Genomic DNA, 21,058 nt, shown 5'->3' with positions numbered 1-21,058 from the left:
ACAGGCATGAAAGGTGGACAAATTGCCTTCAGGCCCTGGTTTAAATAGCTTACCTGTTATTTCCAAACCAGTCATGGGAAGTTGCACTAGGCAGTTTTATCTTTTAAACACTGATGAATGCAAGGTGTCCTACCTTAGGCACTTAATTTTAAGGTGGCATCCTGCCAGCCACTGTAGCTTGTTACTGCCTGTGAGATACAATTAATAATGTGTGGACTGATGAAGGAGAAGCTAGATTAACACAAAAAATAGCGCCTCAGGAAAACTTAAATAACATTTTTATAAAGTGAATAATAGAGACTCTTTCTGCATTTTATTAGTGTATTACACTTTTCACGAGAATATACATATAACTTTTATGTTTGTTAAATCTCATGATGATGTACTGGTGCATTTAATACTTTCAGGGTTTCCTCTCAATTTATTGGATAAATTGCTGGGGAATATATACCATATGATCCCGTTCTCTCATACCAGTTACAGCAGAAATGTTTTACTGATATATTTTGCATTTTGGTGGCATTTTTCGAGTAATTTGGTAAGAATGCCTAGGAAGGGTTCATTTACCTGGATTCACCTAGAAGACTGCTTCACATGTGAATCTGATTGATTTTTCTACTCCTCATCTTTTACCTGGGACATGGGACTTTCTGGCAGAGACCACCTGGCATACTGCTAAGTATTATACTTTATTTATATCAATTTATATCTAAATATGGAAATATGGTCACAAACAGCAATGGTTGTCAAATGACCCACTAAGGGCTTAAATGACCAAGACCGGGGATTTGACCTAGAGTCAAGATCTTGCAAAAGTGTTTACCATATATTGTTTGTTTTATCCCAGTGTAGAGAATGTGAGGGTTTTTCTGCCAAAAAACCGACTAAAATTCATATCTGTATGCTACTAATAGTATGGAAATCTGGCTTTTTTCAGAAGCAAGGTGTCACACATCTGGCTGCTATTCACAAAATCGTCCTATCAACAGTTCTTCCCCTCACATAGCAATATTTTCTGGATTCTAACCTAACAATACTTCTCTGATTTCAGCAGAGAACTTGTATTAGTTGGACATTTTTTTTAGCTAGAAATCCTTACAATGTACTTTTCATTTTGAGCGTATTCTGACATGGAACCCCTTTCATTCATGACTGCTTTATTATGTCAAACTTAGTTATGAAAGAATGCAGAAAGGCATCCTCTGGACCAGATACCTATGCTTCTATACCACAAGTGCCTGGGGTTACTTTCACATCTGCCAATGATATGAATTCTGAAGTAGGTTGTTGTTTTCTGATTATGCTACTGAAAAATGATACCATTTTTTGCAAATTCGGTTCCAGTGGATTGTACTACTGAAGCTTATTCCTTCCTCTTATTATCTTCTTGGCCTTCCTTGTCAATATTCAGGAAAAAATACATCTGTGCCCCAAAGAATTTCTAACATAAAAAAACCATACAAAAGCCAGTGGAAGAGATAGGCAACTATTTCTGGTCATAAGCTTTTGAAAACAAGCTTTTCTTTGACTACAAATTTGAAATGCGAGAGCAAAGATACCCAGCAATCCAGGCTCAGGGTAATAAGGAAGAAGTCAAGAAAGTGAGAATAAGAAGACAAGAGAGGAAGAATCCCAGAAAGACATAGATGAATAGAAGGAGTGTGATGACCCACTCGTAAGGGCAAGGAAGTGGGAGTGAGGGGAAAGAAGGGGTCAGAGTCATGAGTCCTGGAGGGTGATCTTGGTATCAGTGGAGAGGGAGATAAGGAACCCTTGGAGGAGTAAAAGAAGCTAAAACAGGGAGAGCCCATCTTAACTCAAATGTTCAGCCTTCTTTGGAAGAAACCCACCATGCTGCAGATATTTTAATTTGGATGCCCAATAGTTCTCTGTGTGGGGCTTGGTTAATGAGGAAATGGTCCCCACCAGTGTTTAGTCCAGTCCAAATAACCTCTGACATGCATAGGCAAGAGGAAAAGAAGGAATCAACTGTTGTAGTTCAAGCTACAGAGATGCAATTAGGAAAAGCCCTGCAGAGGCTGTATAACAGGAATTATTCCAAAAATCTCCCCAAACAAGGCAAACTGTCTGGGTGAAGTTTTTTATATCAGTTGAAATTGTTGCACTGTCTGCTGCCATATCTCTTCTGTACTTCAGCACAGGGCATAGTTTACTAGAGGGGATCCTCTAGTACAATTGCAGCATGATCAGTATGTACTGTTCTCACATGTTGGTTCTCCTTAGAAAAGAGTGAAGGAAGAATGAGAAAATATTTTAAAAACCATAGTGAAGTTCAGTGTAGTATCTTAAAATATGTAAGACCTACAGCTAACAATTTTATTAAGATATGTGAAAAAAAAAAAACCCAGAAAGCATAGGGAGGACCAGCAGCAAACCGTACATTTCACATCTCCCAGCTCACTTTATGAATATGTTCCTTTCTACTAAATCTGTGTTCGGGTTTTGTTTTGGGTTGTTTTTTTTTTTCAACACTGTAAACCCCCTAAGTTCTCCATACTCTAATGGAAGTTTGTAAGGTACCTTGCTCTTTGGGGACCTGTGTTTCACCTCAGCCTGCTGCTCTCCAAATGTCATTCTAGATTGTCCATGCATGGGGGTTTTGTGTCCCCCCCTCAGACGGATTGTGGCTGGAAACTGTCAGCTTACGGCCACTGATGGCATTCTTTAAGAGCCATCTGAAGACAAAGTGGAAAAATCCAGCCGTGTCTGTGTGTAAATTCTAACTAAGACATGTGTATTGATAAACTTTGCTATTGGGGCTCTCTGTTATACTTTATTTATACCAACTTAAAGCCTGAAAGAATGTCGCTTTGGCTGCCTTTCAAAACCTGAGAACTGAGCATATGTGGATTCATTCAAAGGGAAATTAGTCACTCTTATTGCTTTAGAGAAACCAATCACTTTAAAATCCCTGCAACATCAATATGCCTCCCCATGATATAAATGCCCCAGAGGTTTTCTTGTTTTGAACATTTCCTTAGTGCAACTATCTAAATACTGAAACACAGTTCACCTACTGAAGTATGGAAAGGCATTTGGAAGTATAGCTTGTTCAATCAAAACATCTGAACAGACTTGGAATCATCGGAGTGTTTACAATTTTGTCAGTTATCTCCAAGTGCTTGCTGCTATTAGAAGCTGTCCTTTTCCAGGCAGCCCTGCTTGTCATACAATACTGGAGAAAGCTCATGAAGAGATCCAGTGTCCTTTAACATCACAATTTGTAGCAAACCTAAATCTGTTTACCCTCACTCTCACATGCACATTCATCCACACCTTCGCCAAAGTGAGCTTTTTCTCTTGGTGAAAGAAGGCAGTGCAGGTCCAGAAGATCAAGTGTTATTACCATGGTGCAACCCACTGTGGTGATGCAACCTAACTCCTTTCCTGGGGCTCCTCACATCCTATGTGACCATAACGTGTGGCTAGCAGGTTGCTGAGACTCTGTCATGGAAAGTTCCCTTTAGTCTCCCAGCAGGAGAATCAGCCTGAGTGAAAACAAAGAGAATGCTAATACCCAGGATGGCAAAATGGCATTAGTTGATAGCAGAATCCTCTTAGGCTCTGAGACTGCTTAAAAGATGTCCCTAGTCATCACTGGGCAGAGTGGTAAGGCTGTTTTCTTCTTGGGTCCCTCCTAGATGAAGAGCCTTGAAGCTAAGCTCTTGAACATCACTCCTACAAAAGATGTGGGAATGGCAGGTTCCAATGCATTGAGATGAAAGGTGAGAGGTGAAAGACCTATTAATTTGTATTCAGTTTTAGATCTCATAAATAGCGCTGTTCCTTCAGTAGGGCACAGATTCCAGTCCTGTGTGGAACTAAGTGAGGAGCCCAGCCTTCATAAACTCGTCTTCTGATAAACTAAAGGGATGATTCAGGACTTAGGTGAGAAAGTGATTCTGTGGTGGTCTGTTGCCCTTACAGAGAGACTGGGACAAGTATGCTTATCTCTTAGGCACTCAGTTAAGTACCATAAATTAGGTGGGATGGATCTCAGTGACAGAAATGACTTAATGATCTCCTCTACTTCTCTTTTGCTGTGTTCTGCCAAGTGGAGCAGACCAGCATACTGGCAGGATGCTTGCACACACCCACCCCTCAGCAGGCTGCAGCCTAGGAGTGATGGCTAAATTGATTTGCTCAAGATAATCTCAGATCTGATGCTTTTCCAGATGACTGCTGACCTTAGATTCTTCTTACAAAACTGAAGAAAAATTTGATCAACCTTTTCACTTTTTCTGGGACTTGGTTATGGTCCGGAGACAGACAATCATGAAACCTGATTGCAAACTGCATGTATACAGAGATACATCTAACACTGTTGTACCTGCAATGTCACTGTGGTTCTTCTCCTTAGTTAGCTGGCTCCTCAGACTCTCACAAGTGTGGATTCTTTGCATATTCACAATCATTATATTAACAGTTTCAATTTCCTCACAACATTTGGTATTGAATTCTTCATAATGACTTAAATTCTCTAACTATTCTAATAGTCTGGCATACTTACTGGCCACTGGGCTTTTTATTGTTGAGGAATTTCACAATTATGTAATTAAAACAAGAGTGCTTGGATGGCAGCACAAGAAACTCTGGGCCCCTGAGCTATGATTTTGTATTTTAAACCAGTTGGAGCTTGTGCTCAGAGCTGTGACAGCAACAGATTTGTAAAAAACAGTTCAGGAACAAGGTTTCACTAGATTATTGTTAATAATACAGTCTGCTAGCATATGTTTGAAGCATGTAGGTAGGTCCAAATAAAAATTCCTTGACAAGTTCCTGTGCTTTGCTGAACCTTGTGATCTGGGAAAAGAGCTCAAGGAGAGCATTCACTACCACACAAGAAAGTTCCCCTGGCTCTTGGGGAAGAAATCGAAGAGGAAGGACACTGGAAGTAGTTTCACTTTCTTTACTTTCCCTTGACTCTAAGTGCCAGTTTAAGTGACATTGTGGTACATTTTCTCCTTGTTTTCAAGTTAATTTACACTCCTTCAGAGCAGGTGGGAGAAAAAAAAGAGAACTCACTGCATGGAGAAATATGTGCAAAGAGTTGCCTTACACTCAAAGTCAGTCCACCAAACAAAATATATTTCTTCCTGAATTTTTTAGAGTAGGATTAGTAATCTGAGGTACCCCAGTACTTCACAGCAGTAGGGATGCTCAGGTAACAGTGGGGTTTCTAACCTGAAGATAAAATACCCAAATGACAAAATATAATACCTGACTACAGCTTTCTATCAATCACATTGTTTCTTGTTATATATAACTCACCTACTTAAGTTTCACATATAAATTACTTCCCTGGGTTACCCAAGGGAACAGTAATAATTTTCCAAAGTATTCACCTGAAGGTTCCTAAGATTATTCAGGCATCTTTTAGACTCTAGAGAGACTAAATATAGCCACATGGAGCCTTCCTTTAAAATCCAGGGCTGGAAGAGTAATTTGTGTTTCAATGGCAGGCAGCAGGGCCATTTTCTTGATGAAGGCTGTGGATCCAAAAATGTTTTAAAACCTATGTGGCTTCTTCTCATGAGAAAAGTGTAAGTCAGAGGAAGAGGTGTTGCAACTAAGCAGAAGGTGAAGCAGAGCAAGCAGTACACACAAATCTTATGCCAGCTTTTTGAGCTGGGAGCATTTGGCAAAGGGGAAATTGGGAATTGCTGGTGGTGGGATCAGTCTTCCTGGAGTAGTGGTGGTTCTGTTTGCAGCCAGTCAGTGTTGCCATATCTCACTACTTCTGTGCCCCTCTTCTCACAGGCAGGAGCTGGACAACTTTAGTTCTTTAGTATATGTGGCAACAATGCAAGTTCATGCTTTTCTCTACAGATATAGCACAACATTTTTGCTGCTTTTAAAAAAGGAGGTATAGAGTCAACCTCTAAGGGTCCTGTTCTTAAATCCTACGCCCTAAATTCTGTCTACCTACTCAGTATAGACCTTTCATTCATTGCCTCATGTAAGGAGAAGCAGTAATTATTTTGGTCAGCTGCTGTCTGTTTTGTAAATGAGGCAAAGGGTGGTTTTCCTTAGTCAGTTACAAATATCTTGCACACTAGTGGGGTTTTTTCTGTGTGTTTATATTTCTACTCCATCTTTTAGCCAACTTTCTTAAAATATTTTGCAGGTGTTTCTGTGGGAATACTCACAAAGCTGTACTTTGGTTGACAAAAATTCATCAGCATCTGTAGTGAATAGTGAGAGAAACTGGGCTGAGGAGTCTCTTAGACATTGATCAATGGGACCAATGATCTGTTTAAAGCCAAGCAAAAATTTAAGTGATTTACCACACCAAGACTTTAGATATTTGCCAAGTGTCGTCAAGAAAATTGATAGTAGTACCCCTATCTCCTACAGCTCTGCCAGCCTCAAACTTTATTATAGCAAAATACTGTTTTATTTACTTAAAAAAACCAAACCAAAACAAAAACACCCCCACCAAAACCTGACAATCTTGGATGAAAATGAATGGTTTTTTTCTATGCTACACATAGAAATCTTGTGTGACAGTGGCAGGACTTAATCTGGTTGACTTCCCGGGAGAAAGGACTCTATAGACTGAGTGTGTTTGCAGAGAACCTGTGAATAGAGGAATGGACATCTGCTGGGTAAATCCTCTGTTGTCAGGCTATAGAGCTTTTGAAACACAAGGGAAAATTCACCTGATTTCCTGGAAAAACATTTAGATACCTCTAACTTCTGTTGCCTAAACTCCAATGGCATTCAGTTAGGGACATGGGACAGTCTATTTTAAAACTCATAACCATGGTATGAACACTACTAGAGAAAAACTGCTGCTCCATTAAATTCAAATGCTGAAGTGTTACACTCACCACAATGTTCTCTAAGTTTTTTTTTCTTTTCTCTCTGGTTGGCATGTAAATGACGCAATTTGCTCTGAGGTATTAGTTGCAGGATTAGAAGGCAATTCTAAAGTCCTCTAGCTGATGTCTCAAGTAATATATTTGTCAAGTGCACACACTTCATGCTCTAGAATTGAATGTTTATGCCATTATAGTCGTTATTATTTGAACCACACTAAATTAGGTCCAGGCTGTATGTGGTGCTGGATTGTGTTAGTGGTGTGTTTGGTGAGCACTCTGCTGTCATCTGATGGTGCCACAGGTTACTGGGTTCTGTGGGGTGGCTGAGATGTTCACACAGCTTGGCATATCTGATACAGCCAGTGACCATACCCTTGGCAGCGGGAGAAGTCAGCCCTGAGCAGTAAAGCACCAAGGAGTAAATGTCTGAATAAATCCCTTCCTCCTGGCTTTTCATTCTCAGGCAGCAATCTCTTTTGAACAGAAGCAATGGGTCTGATTCTACCCTCCCACAGGTATTATACTTTGTGTCTTCTCAGATGTGTCATCTCGTGAAGGAGAAGCATGTGGTGTGCACTCCCTCCCAGTGCCTGACAGCCCTGGTCACACTGGCAATAACTTAAAACAAATTCTTTATTTTCCCTAAGCTCCACTTATCACATGTTTTAGCTAATGATCAAAGAATTTACCTGTTCTTTGGTATAGTTTCTCTTTTGTTTTGTTGTTGTTTTTTTTTTGTTTTTATTTTCCCAGCAGAACTTCAGATTCTTCGCCTGATTTCTTCAACTTCTTTTTCAAAATGTTCAAAATGAGGGCTGAACCTTGCAAGGTGCTGCATGTGCGTTGGAAAAGAGCTGACACAATCTTATCTGGGATCTTTGGGCATGGGAACACCTCTGGCTGCCCCATCAGCAGTGGAGGCAGAGAGCTGAGAGCTGCCTCCAACAACTGTGGTGCAAAAGCCATGTACTTCTCAAATGGTGATTAAACTGTCAAAACAAGGCTTGCCTGGGCTCCAGGAAGCTTGTTCTTGGCGCTCCACATGGAAGGACTGTCATTCCTCATCCCGTACCCATGGCGTGAGTAGCCCAGAGCATGGCCAGAGTGCTGTGGGAGTCAGTTCCAGATGGGTTTGTACAGCCTATTACATGGTGAACACTCATTTTTGCTGTCTCTCTGTGCTTGGAAAGAGAGCAGTATTCCTGGCTCTTTCTCCTGCTTTCACGGCTGTTTATATTCATACAAGGTTTTTGCCCTGGCTGGTATGATCACAAAGGAAATAGTGCAGTAGCCCCTTAAATTAAGGGAAAAGAGCAAATCAAAACACATCAGTCTTCTGAGCCAGAGTCCCAACGACCACAGGATTGGGAAAAAATGCCATGCACGTGATTTTGCTGCATGCTAAAATAAATGGAAGGGAAATGAAAAAATATATCACCATGTCCTTTAAAAATTTGTACCTACAGAGTTGAAGCGACCACAAGTGATGCTGTACAGATGGTTTTTCTCTTGCCAGGGAGAAGTGCAGTGAGGCCAGAGTCTTTTAATCTGTCATATATATAACTGAAGATTTACAGTTGGAATCAGACTTGAAAATGTAAATGGCTTTTCAATTGCAGAGTCTGGTCTGTCATAATGGCTTTCATTCAAAGCTTTGTCTGGGTAGAACAACAGCTGTTCTGCCTGTGGTTTTGCTTGCCTTATTTTATTTTTAGAATTTTCTCATATGTAAGATGCCACAAGATGGATGCAGACTGGGAGACCTCCTGGTGATATCTGAAATAAATGAAGTGCTCTCCTTCTCCATAAAGAGAGTTAATTCAGCTAGTGAAGACTCCTGACCTGGACTTCTGACCACCTTCCCACTCCTAACATGGCTAATCTGTATAAAATGGTATGCAGAGATCCAAGCTACCTTTGAAATTAGTTTTTCCCATGAAATCATCAGCTGGTGACTGCTTAGAGTCCCCAACTTTTGCATCTTAAAGCTAAAAATTGGGGAAAATCAGTGGTTGTCATTTAAAAATTCTACCGTTAAAGCAAACTCAAGGGTATTTGGAATTGAAGTCTTTAGTGTTCAAATTCAACAACTGCTGGTTTTAAAAACAAAGGTATCTCCTTTTCGTATCTCCCTTTTCAGCATGTATACATTTCTGCAGCTTTTTTTTTTTTTTTTACTAGAGTTTGTTTATTAAAGATCCATGTTTGACTTCATAAAGTGCACCTGTTCAAATGTCAATACCAATGAGAATTTAGTATAGAAATAGGTGCTGTGAGTCCAAATACTGCTGTGGATCTATTTTCCACTGCACACAGTGTTTTGTTGCTTGGAGACCTACTGTATGTTCTTGCTTTTGTTCTTTCTTCCAAAAGTTGAGTTTTGTACTTCTAAAACAGATGGAAATCTAGAAAACATTCTGTATTTCAAAACTTGTGTAGGAGGAAAAAAACGTAGAAAAAACCAACCCGCCACCAAAACAAAAGCCTCAACCCAGCTCCCAGAAGACCTGGAGCCACCAGGAATTTTTGTTTGTGCTGGGAAAGTATTACATGACTTCAGGCACCCGCTGAATGACATGCCTTTCTTACAAGTCAGGGATGTGTTCTTTTCACAACTGAGAATGGGAATTACGAAAACCACGATGCTGCCCCTGTTATGTTGTTTCTGAGAAGAGAGCTCCTCTGTGGTTGATCTTACTATAAACCACGATGAGGACATCAGGGTTCATTATGCTCCTCAATCATTCTCTGTATTTTTTTTCTTCTACTTCCTGAGCTGTCCCTTTCTCTTTTTCTCTGTTCCTCTTCTGTTGTCAGCTCTTCTCACTTTACTTTTTCCCTTTCTTATCCCCTACAGTTTCTTTGAAACACAGCAGGAAAGCAGCGTTGCCCCAATCTGTCAGATGATGGACCAGTGACAAGGCTGTGCCTGTAGGTAAGTTTGCTTCTACAAGCAGATAGCATGAAGCTGTCTGTTATTCAGATTTCAGTTCATGCTGTTCTCACAGGCAGTAATCCAGGAACATTATTTGCCTGCTACAGTGGGATACTGCAGTGCCAAGGATGCTTTGTCTGATTTCCACTTCCAGGCTTTTATTTTGACATAGAAAACCAAAGTGGACAAAAATACATTGTTGCCATTCAGAAAAATAATTCATCATCTGTTTTAAATGAGTGAGGTAATTGAGATGGAATTAAAGAATGTCATCTTTGCAATATGCCCAGACTTCTGAATGAGAGGGATTCCTAAACAAAATCATTCCAAAGTCACATTTCAGACTTGTAGCTTCCATCAGTGGGACCTCTGGCAGGGCTGGCAGGAGCAGGACTGCAAATGCAGGGAGTTTAGAAGCAACCCTTAGAGCCTGGAATCACAGTGATGCCTGAACTGTGGATTTGTGCCTTGGCAGGACAGATAGAAAAAGCAGAAGTCACATGCTAATCTCTGAATTGGAGATTTTAATCTCTTGAAGATCAAGGACCTAAGTATAACCTGAACTTGGATACTACTCTGGTGTAAACCCAAGAATAAGTGTGCTTAAGCTCAGCTATACCGACTGATTTTTCAAATGCCTTATAAAATGTGTTACTGCCTTATAAAAAGCCAGGCACTTTGTAATGTACTCTAATTCAGCAGGAAACCAGCCTTTATACCTGTTTTGTTGCTCTCTGCTCTCTTGCAAGACTAACAAAAAAGAGTATGGAAACCTCCACCATTCATCAAGATGCCCAGAGTGTCCTCAGATAATCCCTTGTGGGGCTGGATGGTGGGGTCAGAGCCAGGCTCTGTCATCAGGGCTCCCCAGCTGGTCAAAGGGATGTGTTTTTCCCAACCCCTCCTTACTGTGTCTCAAGATGAATGGCTCCCCACTGACCACTACAATTACTTGACAGTCCCAGGAGAGATGCTGTTTAAGCTAAAGGACAGCAGTGGAACCAGAACAAATGTGTCTAAACTGGACATAATTGCATTCACATTGGTTATTAAAAGAAAATTCCTAATAAAGTTTTTGAAGAACAGCCAAAATGATTAAATGGACAAAGCAACGCCTTATTTTTAAAGTAAATTATTTTCAAGTGTAAGTTGGTATGTTTTTGGGAAGATTTGTTGAAGTTGAGCTGCAGAGGAGTCAAAGGTCTCAGCAGTCCTTTAACCTTCTTGTTTCTGATCAAGGAGTGTCTTGCTAATTTAGTGTCAGGTTGTTAACTCTTATCCACACAGGACATTGCTCTACTCTGCTGGTGTTCCTCTGCTGTGATCACACTGAGCTCTGCTCTCTGAAACAGCAGCAGAAATGGCTGCCTCCTATATGCAGGGTGATGGGGGAAGGACACCATTCTGTTTAATTTAGCATTGAAAAGCCCACTTCCCTAACTAAGGTGTCTGAAAAATAATTTGTTCTATGCCAATGTTGGTTTCACTAGAAGAAGTCACTTCCAGAAGTCATCTCCCTGATAAACAAAAACAAAATCTCTAAAACAAGACAGCAAAAAATGAATCACATTCTTGAAAATCTCCTTTTTCTTCAGTCACAAAATGGGGCTGGCAATACTTACGTGTCTCTGGGAAGTTCTCTGGGTAAGAAAATCATCATGGCATGCAAGACCTTCTCCAAAAAGGGCACTATTTGCCTAGTAATTTGCTTTTATTGTTTTGGTCTAAGAAAATCCCAAAACATTTCCACACAAACTTTGTAGTGTAACACTGAGTTTATTTTGAAAGCGAAATCAAAGAATGTTTTTTTCATCTCTGAGCCAGATGGGAAGAAAAAACAAACGTATTCTACCATATGAAAGAAAACAGATGAGAACTTTCCAAAAGTGTTTTTAGCCAAGATTTTTTTTTTCCCCACTAAAGAGCATGGAAAAAATGAGGTGGAGATCCTGAATGAACAAATAGGCTCTGGTTTTAGGAAGGCCTGGGTTCTGGGGAACAATGGTTTTGTCTGTAAGGCACTTTACTATCCCATTTATAGATGCCCATGGTACTTCTGAGTGGGATAAGCACTGAGAACTTCCTCCTCCAGCTCCCACCCAAGCCATGGGGAGCCCGGGTTGTCCCAGCTGGGGGAAGTGCCAGGCATGAGCAGCTGTCCCACTGCTGGCCTCTCACCTGGGTGAGCCCCAACACCTGCACAGGGCAGCTCCGAGCTTGCTCCGGGGACAGCCGGGCGCTTATGGTGGAGCCAACATCTCTGGGTGCACAGACACCCACAGAAGTGAGGGAGGAAAACCAAAGCAAGTCTGGAGGCTGTGGCTGGAGATGTCTTGTTCCCTTTGGATGCTACAGATATGTGAGCTGCTGTGCTCTTAGGCAAGGAGCCTGCACTGGGGAAAAAGTGGTTTTGTCTTCTCACATGTGAATCGTCTCAGCCATCCTTCCCCTACTCCTTGCAGATCAGTTTCTTCTCCAACCAGTGGCTGCCCTCTGACCAGCTCCTCGCCTTGCCAGTGATCAGACACTCTGCTACTTGCTAAAAAGCAGACTAGCTACTTGTCAGGAACAGAAAATTAACAGAGGAGCTCAGCCATCTGAGAGAGAGAGGAACAGCAAGACCACATCAGCCATTGTAAACAGACAATTTAAGCCATCATAATGGCTAATGTGGGGACTGATGCAATTTAGGTCAGGACATTCCTCACCTGGAGGGCCATCTGAGGTGTTTGGAGTGCTAGGAGAGTAAGCAGCAAAGGGCTTCAGCCATTCTTAAAGGTCTTGTTCAGATCAGACCTTCAAAACCAAGGCACTAAAAAATTTTTTTTTCCCGGACTAGCTGGGGGTGGGGCCGTTTGGGTTTGCTCCCCAGAGGAACCCCATTCAGAGGTTTCCTCCCAAATTTGACCTAAACTAGGACAACCTGCAATTATGGGATAAGACAGCCCCAGTCATGCTCAGAACCAGGAAGGTATAAGTGAAAAGAAAGGCTTTAATGGAAAAAAGCTTCATCAGTTTGATTTTTAATACTTATGAATGTTCTGGCTCCATCTCTCTCTGATCTCTGTATCCCTCTTGGTTACACACACAGGCAGAGTTAACAACATTCATTTCCATGTCTCCGCTTAGTGATTCCTTTATTGGAACATTTGCAAGTATTAATTATAGACAACAAAGGAAATGACAGTTGAGATTTATAAGCTCTAATCAGCTGAAGGCATTTCCAAATAAATTAATGAAACAACTCAGAAATGACATTAAGAAATCCAGAAGTTAATGTAAATCACAATGACTTTGTATGTTCTCTGCTTTTCCCTCTTTTTCTTCCAACAGTCCCAGTGCTTGCCAGGGTATATGAAATTGCATTTAATTTTATGTGAAACAAGAAAGATGAGGAGAACATGTGCTCAGTATGACAAGTTACAATATTTGTGCATAAGAAGGAATGCAAAAACTCAAGCTGAGACAAAATAATCTTTCCATACAATCTACATTATTACTCAAACCATACAGAAAAATTTGATGGGGATGTTTTCCCATTAAGGAGTGGCAGGTCTGAATTTCATGACAATTTCTTGGCCCATCCTGGTGTACTGCCTGCCCTCCTGCCAATCTGTCTTTTTTGTGACACGTTCCTGAGCTGTCTTAACACTCTCTTGGTCCTCTCAGTGATTTCAATCCTTGTTGCCATTGGACACCTTTGTTTCCTTCCTGCAGGAATACTGGGTCAAAAGGGTGGTCTGTCTCAGCACGCCTGGCTGCTCAGGCCGTATTTTAAGGATGACTGGGCACATCAGGCATGCAACTGCAGCATCCCTCTTAATCCAGTTTTGTGTAACAACTGCAGTGTTTGATTCAAGTGTGTGAACAGAGGGTGTGAGCCCAGTCATGTCTCATTTCTCAGTGTCCTCAGCTTGTCCTTCCTCTGACTGGAGGACACTAGATAACTCTTGGATAATCTGATCTCGTGTATGTACCATCACTGCTGTTGCTGAAGGAAGAGAAGGATGAAATCTGGGCAAGGAAGCAATATGGCTTGGGCTTAAACAGAGATTTCTAATTTACTTCTTTTAGTGACAGAAGTCTGTGACATCAATAAAAAGCGTGAAGAATGTAATTTGATGAGATAGGTGCTCAAAACAGGCTTATTTCATCTAGATAAGCCAACATTCAAAACAAAGGTAGCAATGCTTCTGCTTCAGTTATGGTTCTTCAATGCTCCACTTACCAGGGTTTGTGAGGCTCTCTGGGCATACAAAATACTAGTTTTGTACCTCATTATACAAAAGTAGCAGTTCAACGTCATCTCCACAGAAAATGTGTAAATATATATGCAAACACTACAGCATATGTCTACACACAACTCCTCAGTACAGCATGACAATGCATGTCAGAATCAAGTTGTATTCAAAACCTTATGAAAAAGCCAAAAGGAAAGGCTCACGAAATCCAGACTGAATACAAGCCCTGCCTTCATGATGGTGACACAGGGTTTCTGCAGTTGTAATACATAGACTTTTCCCTTTTAATTAAGCAGATGCAATTTTCATGTTGCTCCTGTCTCATATCTAATTTGAACCCACAGGACAGATTCCCAAGTGTAACATTTTGTGTATTTTTTAAAAAAAAAGATAATTGAAATTTAAAACACTGGAAGGAGTGTGAGATGTAGGGAAACAGCAGTCTTTAACTGTTTGATCTTAGGAGCAATATTTGAAAATCTGAAGTAAAAAATCTTGTCTCTTTCCAACAGAGCTGAGTATTTCAACAAACTTATCTGCATTCAGCCACAGTAAATGGCAGGTCAGGAGGCAATGGAAAAGCAGCTCTCCTTCCCAAGAAGCCAAAACCATTTCCTTCATTGTAGAGCATGTGGTCATGAGAAGGGTATAAAAACTGGAAACGAATACCAGGTTTTCTGCTAATGAATTAACCCACTAATTTTTTAAATTCCTGATAAGCAAGAGTGCTGCTTTAGGCAACAGCCCGTGGGACTGTGGAGGAAACTGGTTGGGTAATGATATAATCTCTTTCTGCTTTGCAGCACATTTAATTTTCTACTTTGTTTGGGAGAGAAGTACTGGTCCAAGAAAACAGAGAGATTGATTTATAAAGCACTTTGGACAAGTGCAAGTTTATTAGACTTTTCTGAGTATGGCATGTTTTTCTCACCAAATCTTGAAATCTGTCTTAAAAACAAATACTTCAGTGTATGCAGCTTCTTCGTTCCTCTTTTCATAAAGTCTCTCACCTAGGCTTGACCTGCAGTATGTGTGGCACCTACTGGTGTAGAATTCCTTACAAGAAGGGAGAAGGAATGAAAATATTTCAAAATTATTATTAAAAATTGGAGATTTACTTCCATGGAATTTTCTCCTGAGTGGAAGGAATGTAGGCAGGGAGGAGAAGGAAGGAAGGAAGGAAGGAAGGAAGGAAGGAAGGAAGGAAAAGCTTTTATTAAAATGGTCTTTCCATAGTACCCTGATGAAACACTGGCTGTGATCAGAGCTATAATGAGTATCTAGTCCTTAGTCAACTTAATTGTTACACATGCAGACTAGACTGCATACAGTAAGGAAAATGCTACCTAAAATCTGCTTTTAAAGTTATTTAACCAGAACAAATCATCTGGGAAAGTAAAAATATTTCTAACTGGAAAAATATTTCTCTATAGCTGAGCTAGGCCTGACAGCAAACCTTAATGAATTATTAGTACCTTTATTGTTTTCTTTGGCCCCTGTGCACTATATTTGTAAAAAAGTCAGTAAAAAAGAGAATTGTAAAAAGCAAATATTTTGTACAAAAATACAAAGTTTTAAAAGCTCTTAAAAGTATATTCCATATTATTGATAAGAGTTGGACTATATATATATATTTATATAAAATCTATATATTTGTGTATCTGTATAATTTTCCTACATTTGGGATTTTAGCAAATGAAGCAACTATTTACACAGTTGCTTTATATGTTTTTCTATATGAGTGACCAACAGTCTTATTCAGATTGATAGAATGTCTTTTCTCAGAAGACACAAGCTGCTTATGGATGTGGTTACTGGTTGGGAAGAAAATCTAAAACAGAATTAGTCCAACAGTATTTCCTGATGCTGAGGGTTGAAAGGCCTTAAATAATTACAGGATGCTGGAGAAGAGTCACTGCTGAATTCCTTCATGCTTTTAAATCAGTTTTCAGTGCTTGCTTTTTTCTTTTTGAAATTTGGAAGTCAGTGTTGCTCTTTCCCAGGATTTTCTTCTTCTTCATGTAAATTTCCTTAATATGAAGGTATCTGTAAAGTCACAGCCTATTACACTCCATGAACTTGCCCTACAGTATAAGAGAAAACAAGAAAAACGAAGAGAAAAAAACCTGTAAAAAGCCTGTGAAGATTAAACAAATTTCCAAAAAGAAAACTTACAGAGATCAAGATATGTAAAAATTTTGAGCAGACTTGTATTCAGATCCTGTAAGTCCTGGAGGATAAATATTTGTAAACCTTGAAGTTTTCTTAAAATAACAAATGCATGTAGGAAAAACAGGGTAAATCATATTGTTATTTAAACTTGGTCTTTCCCTCTAGACATCCAAACAGAATTATACACACAAAGCCTGTTCAGCACTTAGTTTTGTCCTATGGGGACTACGGATGAGATGTAATTTTGGCTCTAGCTGACATTTATGTCTGCCTTCACTGAAATTCAACTGACAAGCTTCCAATGGGAGGAGCCAGGCACCCTTGGCAAAGCGATGTTTAAACAGGTTGTATGGAGGAGATAACATTTCAGGCAGAGCCCCACCATGAACACAAACACCAGCTTTGACCACGTTCTGTGATGATGGGGCCGGGCTCTGAGCAGCCATGGGAACCACCTGCCCTCTGCTCCTACAGAAATGCCTGTGTCAACAGAAAGAGATGCCCTGTGGCAAACACCTGGCTGACTGCTGGGCCACTGGCAGTTTATGAATCCTTTACTCCAGCTGCAACACATGAGATGCTTATGGCCTATGGACCCAGCTTCTCAGTCCCATGGGACATCTCCTGGCAGTGATGGGAATTTTAAGATCTCCTTAGCAGTCACCAAGTGCCTCCTATTGCACAGACTTTCAAAACTAAGTCTTTTTAGTTTTTGAAGGTTGGTTCCTGAGCCACTCTAAGGTCAGCTTTCTCTATTGTGTGGCCACTGACCCTAAAAAGACAGCTTCCAGTGTGGAAGCATGTGCCAATTTATCATCATCATCAAAATTTTGTGCCCAAAATTTTAAGCATGCGTAAAGGCTACAGGAAATGTGGTCTTTACAAAGATGCTGAGCATGCCATGGCTATTGCCAGCTTCAAGGCAGCTTTTTCCAAGTGCAATAAATCCAGCATTTGCATCTGGATCTGAGTGGAAGTGTTCCACATGTGATTCCCCCTCTTCCTCAACAAGGCACTGCCTTAGCATTTAGTCAAGATCTCACCTCCAGCTGTGGGACATTTAGTATGGACAAGATGAAATAATCAAATCAAGGGTCTTGCTTACCTTTGTCCATGTCTTTTTCACAAATGAAATTGTGAACATCTTCACAGTAGAAGTCATTCCAGACCCCACCATAGATCAACCCAGCGCAGTCTTCCCCTAGCTCATGCCCGTAACTCCAGTTATCAGGCTGCCCAATTTTCCAGTTTCTTTCCACAAAAAAGGAAAGAGATATGATTGCACAACACAGCACACATGGCAGGTTTTCACCACAAGAAATTAACGAAAACATCATGAGATCTGTTCTGAACGGGAAATACACATTGAAACAAACAATACATGACTCTTGCTGAAAATGGAAAACAGATGTATTACAGAGAAGGGAATCTATTTGGCCTCAGGCTGCCAAAACTCAGAGACCTAAATTTAGACCAATGAACTTTATTTTAGTTTCTGAGTGTACATGCACACACACACGCTGGGAGTGCTTCATGCTCCATGTGCATTGCTCCAAGCTTGCAAAACCTGCATACCACACTCCCGCTGGCAGAAGGGACTGAGAAGAACCCATGTGCTTGGAGGTACTGCCAAAATGGCAGCAGCTTGCCCTTGCTCACTGCAAAGGCATTCAGCCCTCTGACTGCACCAAAGGTGGGCATCTTGGGAGGAACAGCAAAGATACATGTGTTTTAGGGACACGTGCTCAGATGGGAAGGGAATTCTATAGACTTTGAAGAAATGCACATAGTACATTTACACACATCTTTTGAGATCATTAGCTTTGATGGCAAAATTGAATGTAGCAAGGAAAAAATCTTGCAGCAAGTGCTTCCTCATCCTGTTTTTGTTTAACAAGTCAGAAACGCTTCCAAACTCAGGACTTAAAAGCTCCATTTTCCTGAAGAAACAGGTTGTTGAAGGGAGCTTGTGATTGCTGGCTGACACAGTCCATGCTCAGCTAAAAAACATGCCTGCCTGACATAGAGCATCCAATCAGGAACCTGGGAGGACACTCAGCTTTCCAGAATAATGAAATACTCCAAAAATCTGTAACCAACAGCTCTGAGGTTATGACAGAGCACCTAAAACCATGGTGTAGTGGAAATCTACTAAAAGCAGCACCTTAAGTAGGGTCAGTCACAGTGCTGCCATAAAGAGGAAGAAAGATGAAAACGGGAAAGGAGAAAAAAAGGGAAAATACTATGGCTCATTTGAAATGAATCTGACTTTTTCCATGTTTTTCATCTAAATGAACACCAGTGAGATCACAGCTAATCATTTCGTAACATCTGACTGACTGTGTAGCCTGTTTTTCTGAAGCACAGCATGTTCAGATGTATAAACTCTTTAGTCTACTCCTCAGTATTAAAAATTTGGGTGGTTGCAATCTGTTCCATTTAGGACAAATTAGGTGTAGCCCTAGGATTCCTGGAAAGCTGCCAATTCAGTTCTCAGCTGGACAAAGTATAGATGTCCTAATTTCATGCATTTTCCTTATGTTGAATGCTTTCCACTTGGATTTGGGCTTTATCTAAAGACTGGTCATTTTTTATCAGTACTCTATTTATAGCCAGTTGTAATGCAAATAAGGAAAATTCAAACCAAAACAGTAAAACTGTGCTTTCCATCTCAACTTTGTAATAAAAGTCAGAAGCAAAAGCTTTGGCAAGAAACACTGCACTGCGTAGTTATGTGATTCTTTCATTCAACATTCAGTTTTCTTCCTGGCAAGGAAAAGAATCCTTGTGCATGGAGAAGGAAGAGAGAAAGAACCCCAGCACCCTCAGTTAACAAATTAAATTACTGGCATCTACAACCATCTGGATCCATGAGATAATTTCTAAACGCTGCTTTTAGAAGTGTCAGCAAGAGTGATTGCTTTTTATTTACATACGTGTAAACTGGTAAGGATCCATCCACCCATCTCCATTCATTTTCCTTCTCTGAATCTGTTAGTCCAATCCAGAAGGTGCCTTTCCCAAAAACCTGCCTTTTTAGCCATTGCTGTGAAAGAAAGATCTTAGTCATAACAAGGACAATGGTCTTTGGAGTCAATAAACTACATTGGTTTAATAAGCCTCTTGTTATTAGAATAGGGAGGGCCAGAGAAATTTTTCTAAGCTGAAGATATGTTGCAGGAGTTGGCCTTGGGACCCCTTGCTCAGGCTAGAATTCCTTTCAGTGTTTGCAATGAAGGTAGAGAGAGCTAGGCATGAAAATTAGGATGACATAAAGTCGCAGGTAATATTTTATAGATAAAAATTGAAAAAACCCCAAAGAGTGAGGAATTGTATCTTGACATCCCCACTGCCATGTTGAATAGTATTAAAAACAGAGTTAGATTAAAGATACCTTTGGGTCATACTAGTCAGATAATTTAAAATTAAATAATATTTATTGCTGCAAAAAATACTTTGATAATACATGAGGATTCTATCTTTAAGGGTTCAAAACTTCTACAATTCTCAGCAGCTTTTCTGACTGCTCTGTGCCCACCACCTTCAGCGTCAGCATCAGTTCTATTCATGGTACCCTTCTGCACAGGGAGAAGCTGCTGATCAGGCAGAGGGTCGACAAAATTCTAATGAGTCAATTAATGTGTTTACTTCTACTTATACGAATTCATGGTGCTCTCAGGTTCTCACTATCTTGTGGTTTCTACAGGTAAAACAACTTCAAACTCCCTCCTTGAAGAACAGCAAGAGAAAGTAATTTACCTGCTCCTCTTTGTCGTTGATGATAACCAAGTGTGATGCTTTCTTTTCACAGAATAACTTTGCATCTTCAAAAAAATCTCTTTCAGTTGAAAAGTAATAGCATTTTTCTGTATAGTTCTTCCAACGGGGAGAACAACCTGTGATGTGAAATTTTTTTTGTTAAGCCTGTTATTGGTAACTCAATGGAGCAGTAGGGGCCAGTAACAAATGGAGAACCCATACCCATCTACAGCATGTTGGTGGCTTACCATTAGCCTCGGGTTCGGGCGTAGGTTCACTCCTTAGTGCCATTGGCATCCCTGGACCTGGCGGCCCTGGTGGGCCAGGTGGGCCCTTCGGACCAGGCAGCCCAGGGACTCCAGGTAGTCCAGTTAGTCCTCGTGGTCCTGGTAGCCCTGGGCTTCCCACCGTTCCTTGCAGGCCTTGAGATCCTGGTGGGCCTTGAGGCCCTGGCGGGCCATCCTTGCCTGGTGGCCCTGGTGGCCCAGGGTCTCCATTTGGTCCAGGCAGACCTGTCTTGCCAGGAGAACCTCTCTGACCTTTGGAACCAGGTGATCCTCTTGACCCTTTCCCTCCTTTTTCTCCTGGTGGCCCGGCTGGCCCAGGGGGGCCCTTCTCGCCTGCAGGTCCTGGTGGTCCGGGCTCTCCTTTCTCTCCTTTTTGTCCTTTTAGGCCAGCAGGGCCAAGAGGACCTTGAGGACCTCTGTCACCTTTAGGTCCCCTTGGACCAGGAGGGCCTGAAACAATGTAAGCATGCAAAGTGGGAGTATGCACAGAAAACCAAACAAAAAGCCCATGTGGGGTGGGCTTGTTTAATACATTTCTGACCAGCGCCACTGGATATTTAACAACACAGAAACTGGACTAACAGCTGCTTTCATCAGTGCTTGTAATAGTGCAGCTGCTTTCCAGGTCCTATATGCTTTCCTTGTTCTTTCCTTGATCTCCACAAAATACAGGACACAGAAAATACTCTGTGTTTTGTATGTGTATGAGTATGGCACGCCCAGTCACGTGAACTGGTGATGCTGTGCCCCGGGTGACCAGCCAAGGTCTCTGCAAAACTCTGTGCACTAGTCTATACCAGTTTATGCACTAGTCCTGTG

The 21,058-nt window shown here is 41.0% G+C and overlaps 1 protein-coding gene across 1 annotated transcript in view; it reads right to left on the bottom strand.

The window, feature by feature from the left end:
- Positions 1-12,900: 12,900 nt before the first annotated feature.
- COLEC12 (collectin subfamily member 12) overlaps positions 12,901-21,058 on the bottom strand; it is a 95,722-nt gene continuing 87,564 nt past the window's right edge. Inside the window, exons 6-10 of the mRNA XM_066329621.1 lie at positions 20,201-20,689; positions 19,953-20,089; positions 19,130-19,239; positions 17,299-17,444; positions 12,901-16,105 (exon numbers count right to left, since the gene is read on the bottom strand). Of these exons, the coding sequence (XP_066185718.1) occupies positions 16,086-16,105; positions 17,299-17,444; positions 19,130-19,239; positions 19,953-20,089; positions 20,201-20,689 (902 nt within the window). The 3' untranslated portion in view covers positions 12,901-16,085. The remainder of the gene's footprint in view (positions 16,106-17,298; positions 17,445-19,129; positions 19,240-19,952; positions 20,090-20,200; positions 20,690-21,058) is intronic.

Source organism: Sylvia atricapilla, chromosome 1, assembly GCF_009819655.1.
Source record: "Sylvia atricapilla isolate bSylAtr1 chromosome 1, bSylAtr1.pri, whole genome shotgun sequence".
NCBI lineage: Eukaryota > Metazoa > Chordata > Aves > Passeriformes > Sylviidae > Sylvia > Sylvia atricapilla.
This window is presented reverse-complemented; position numbering and strand designations above follow the sequence as displayed.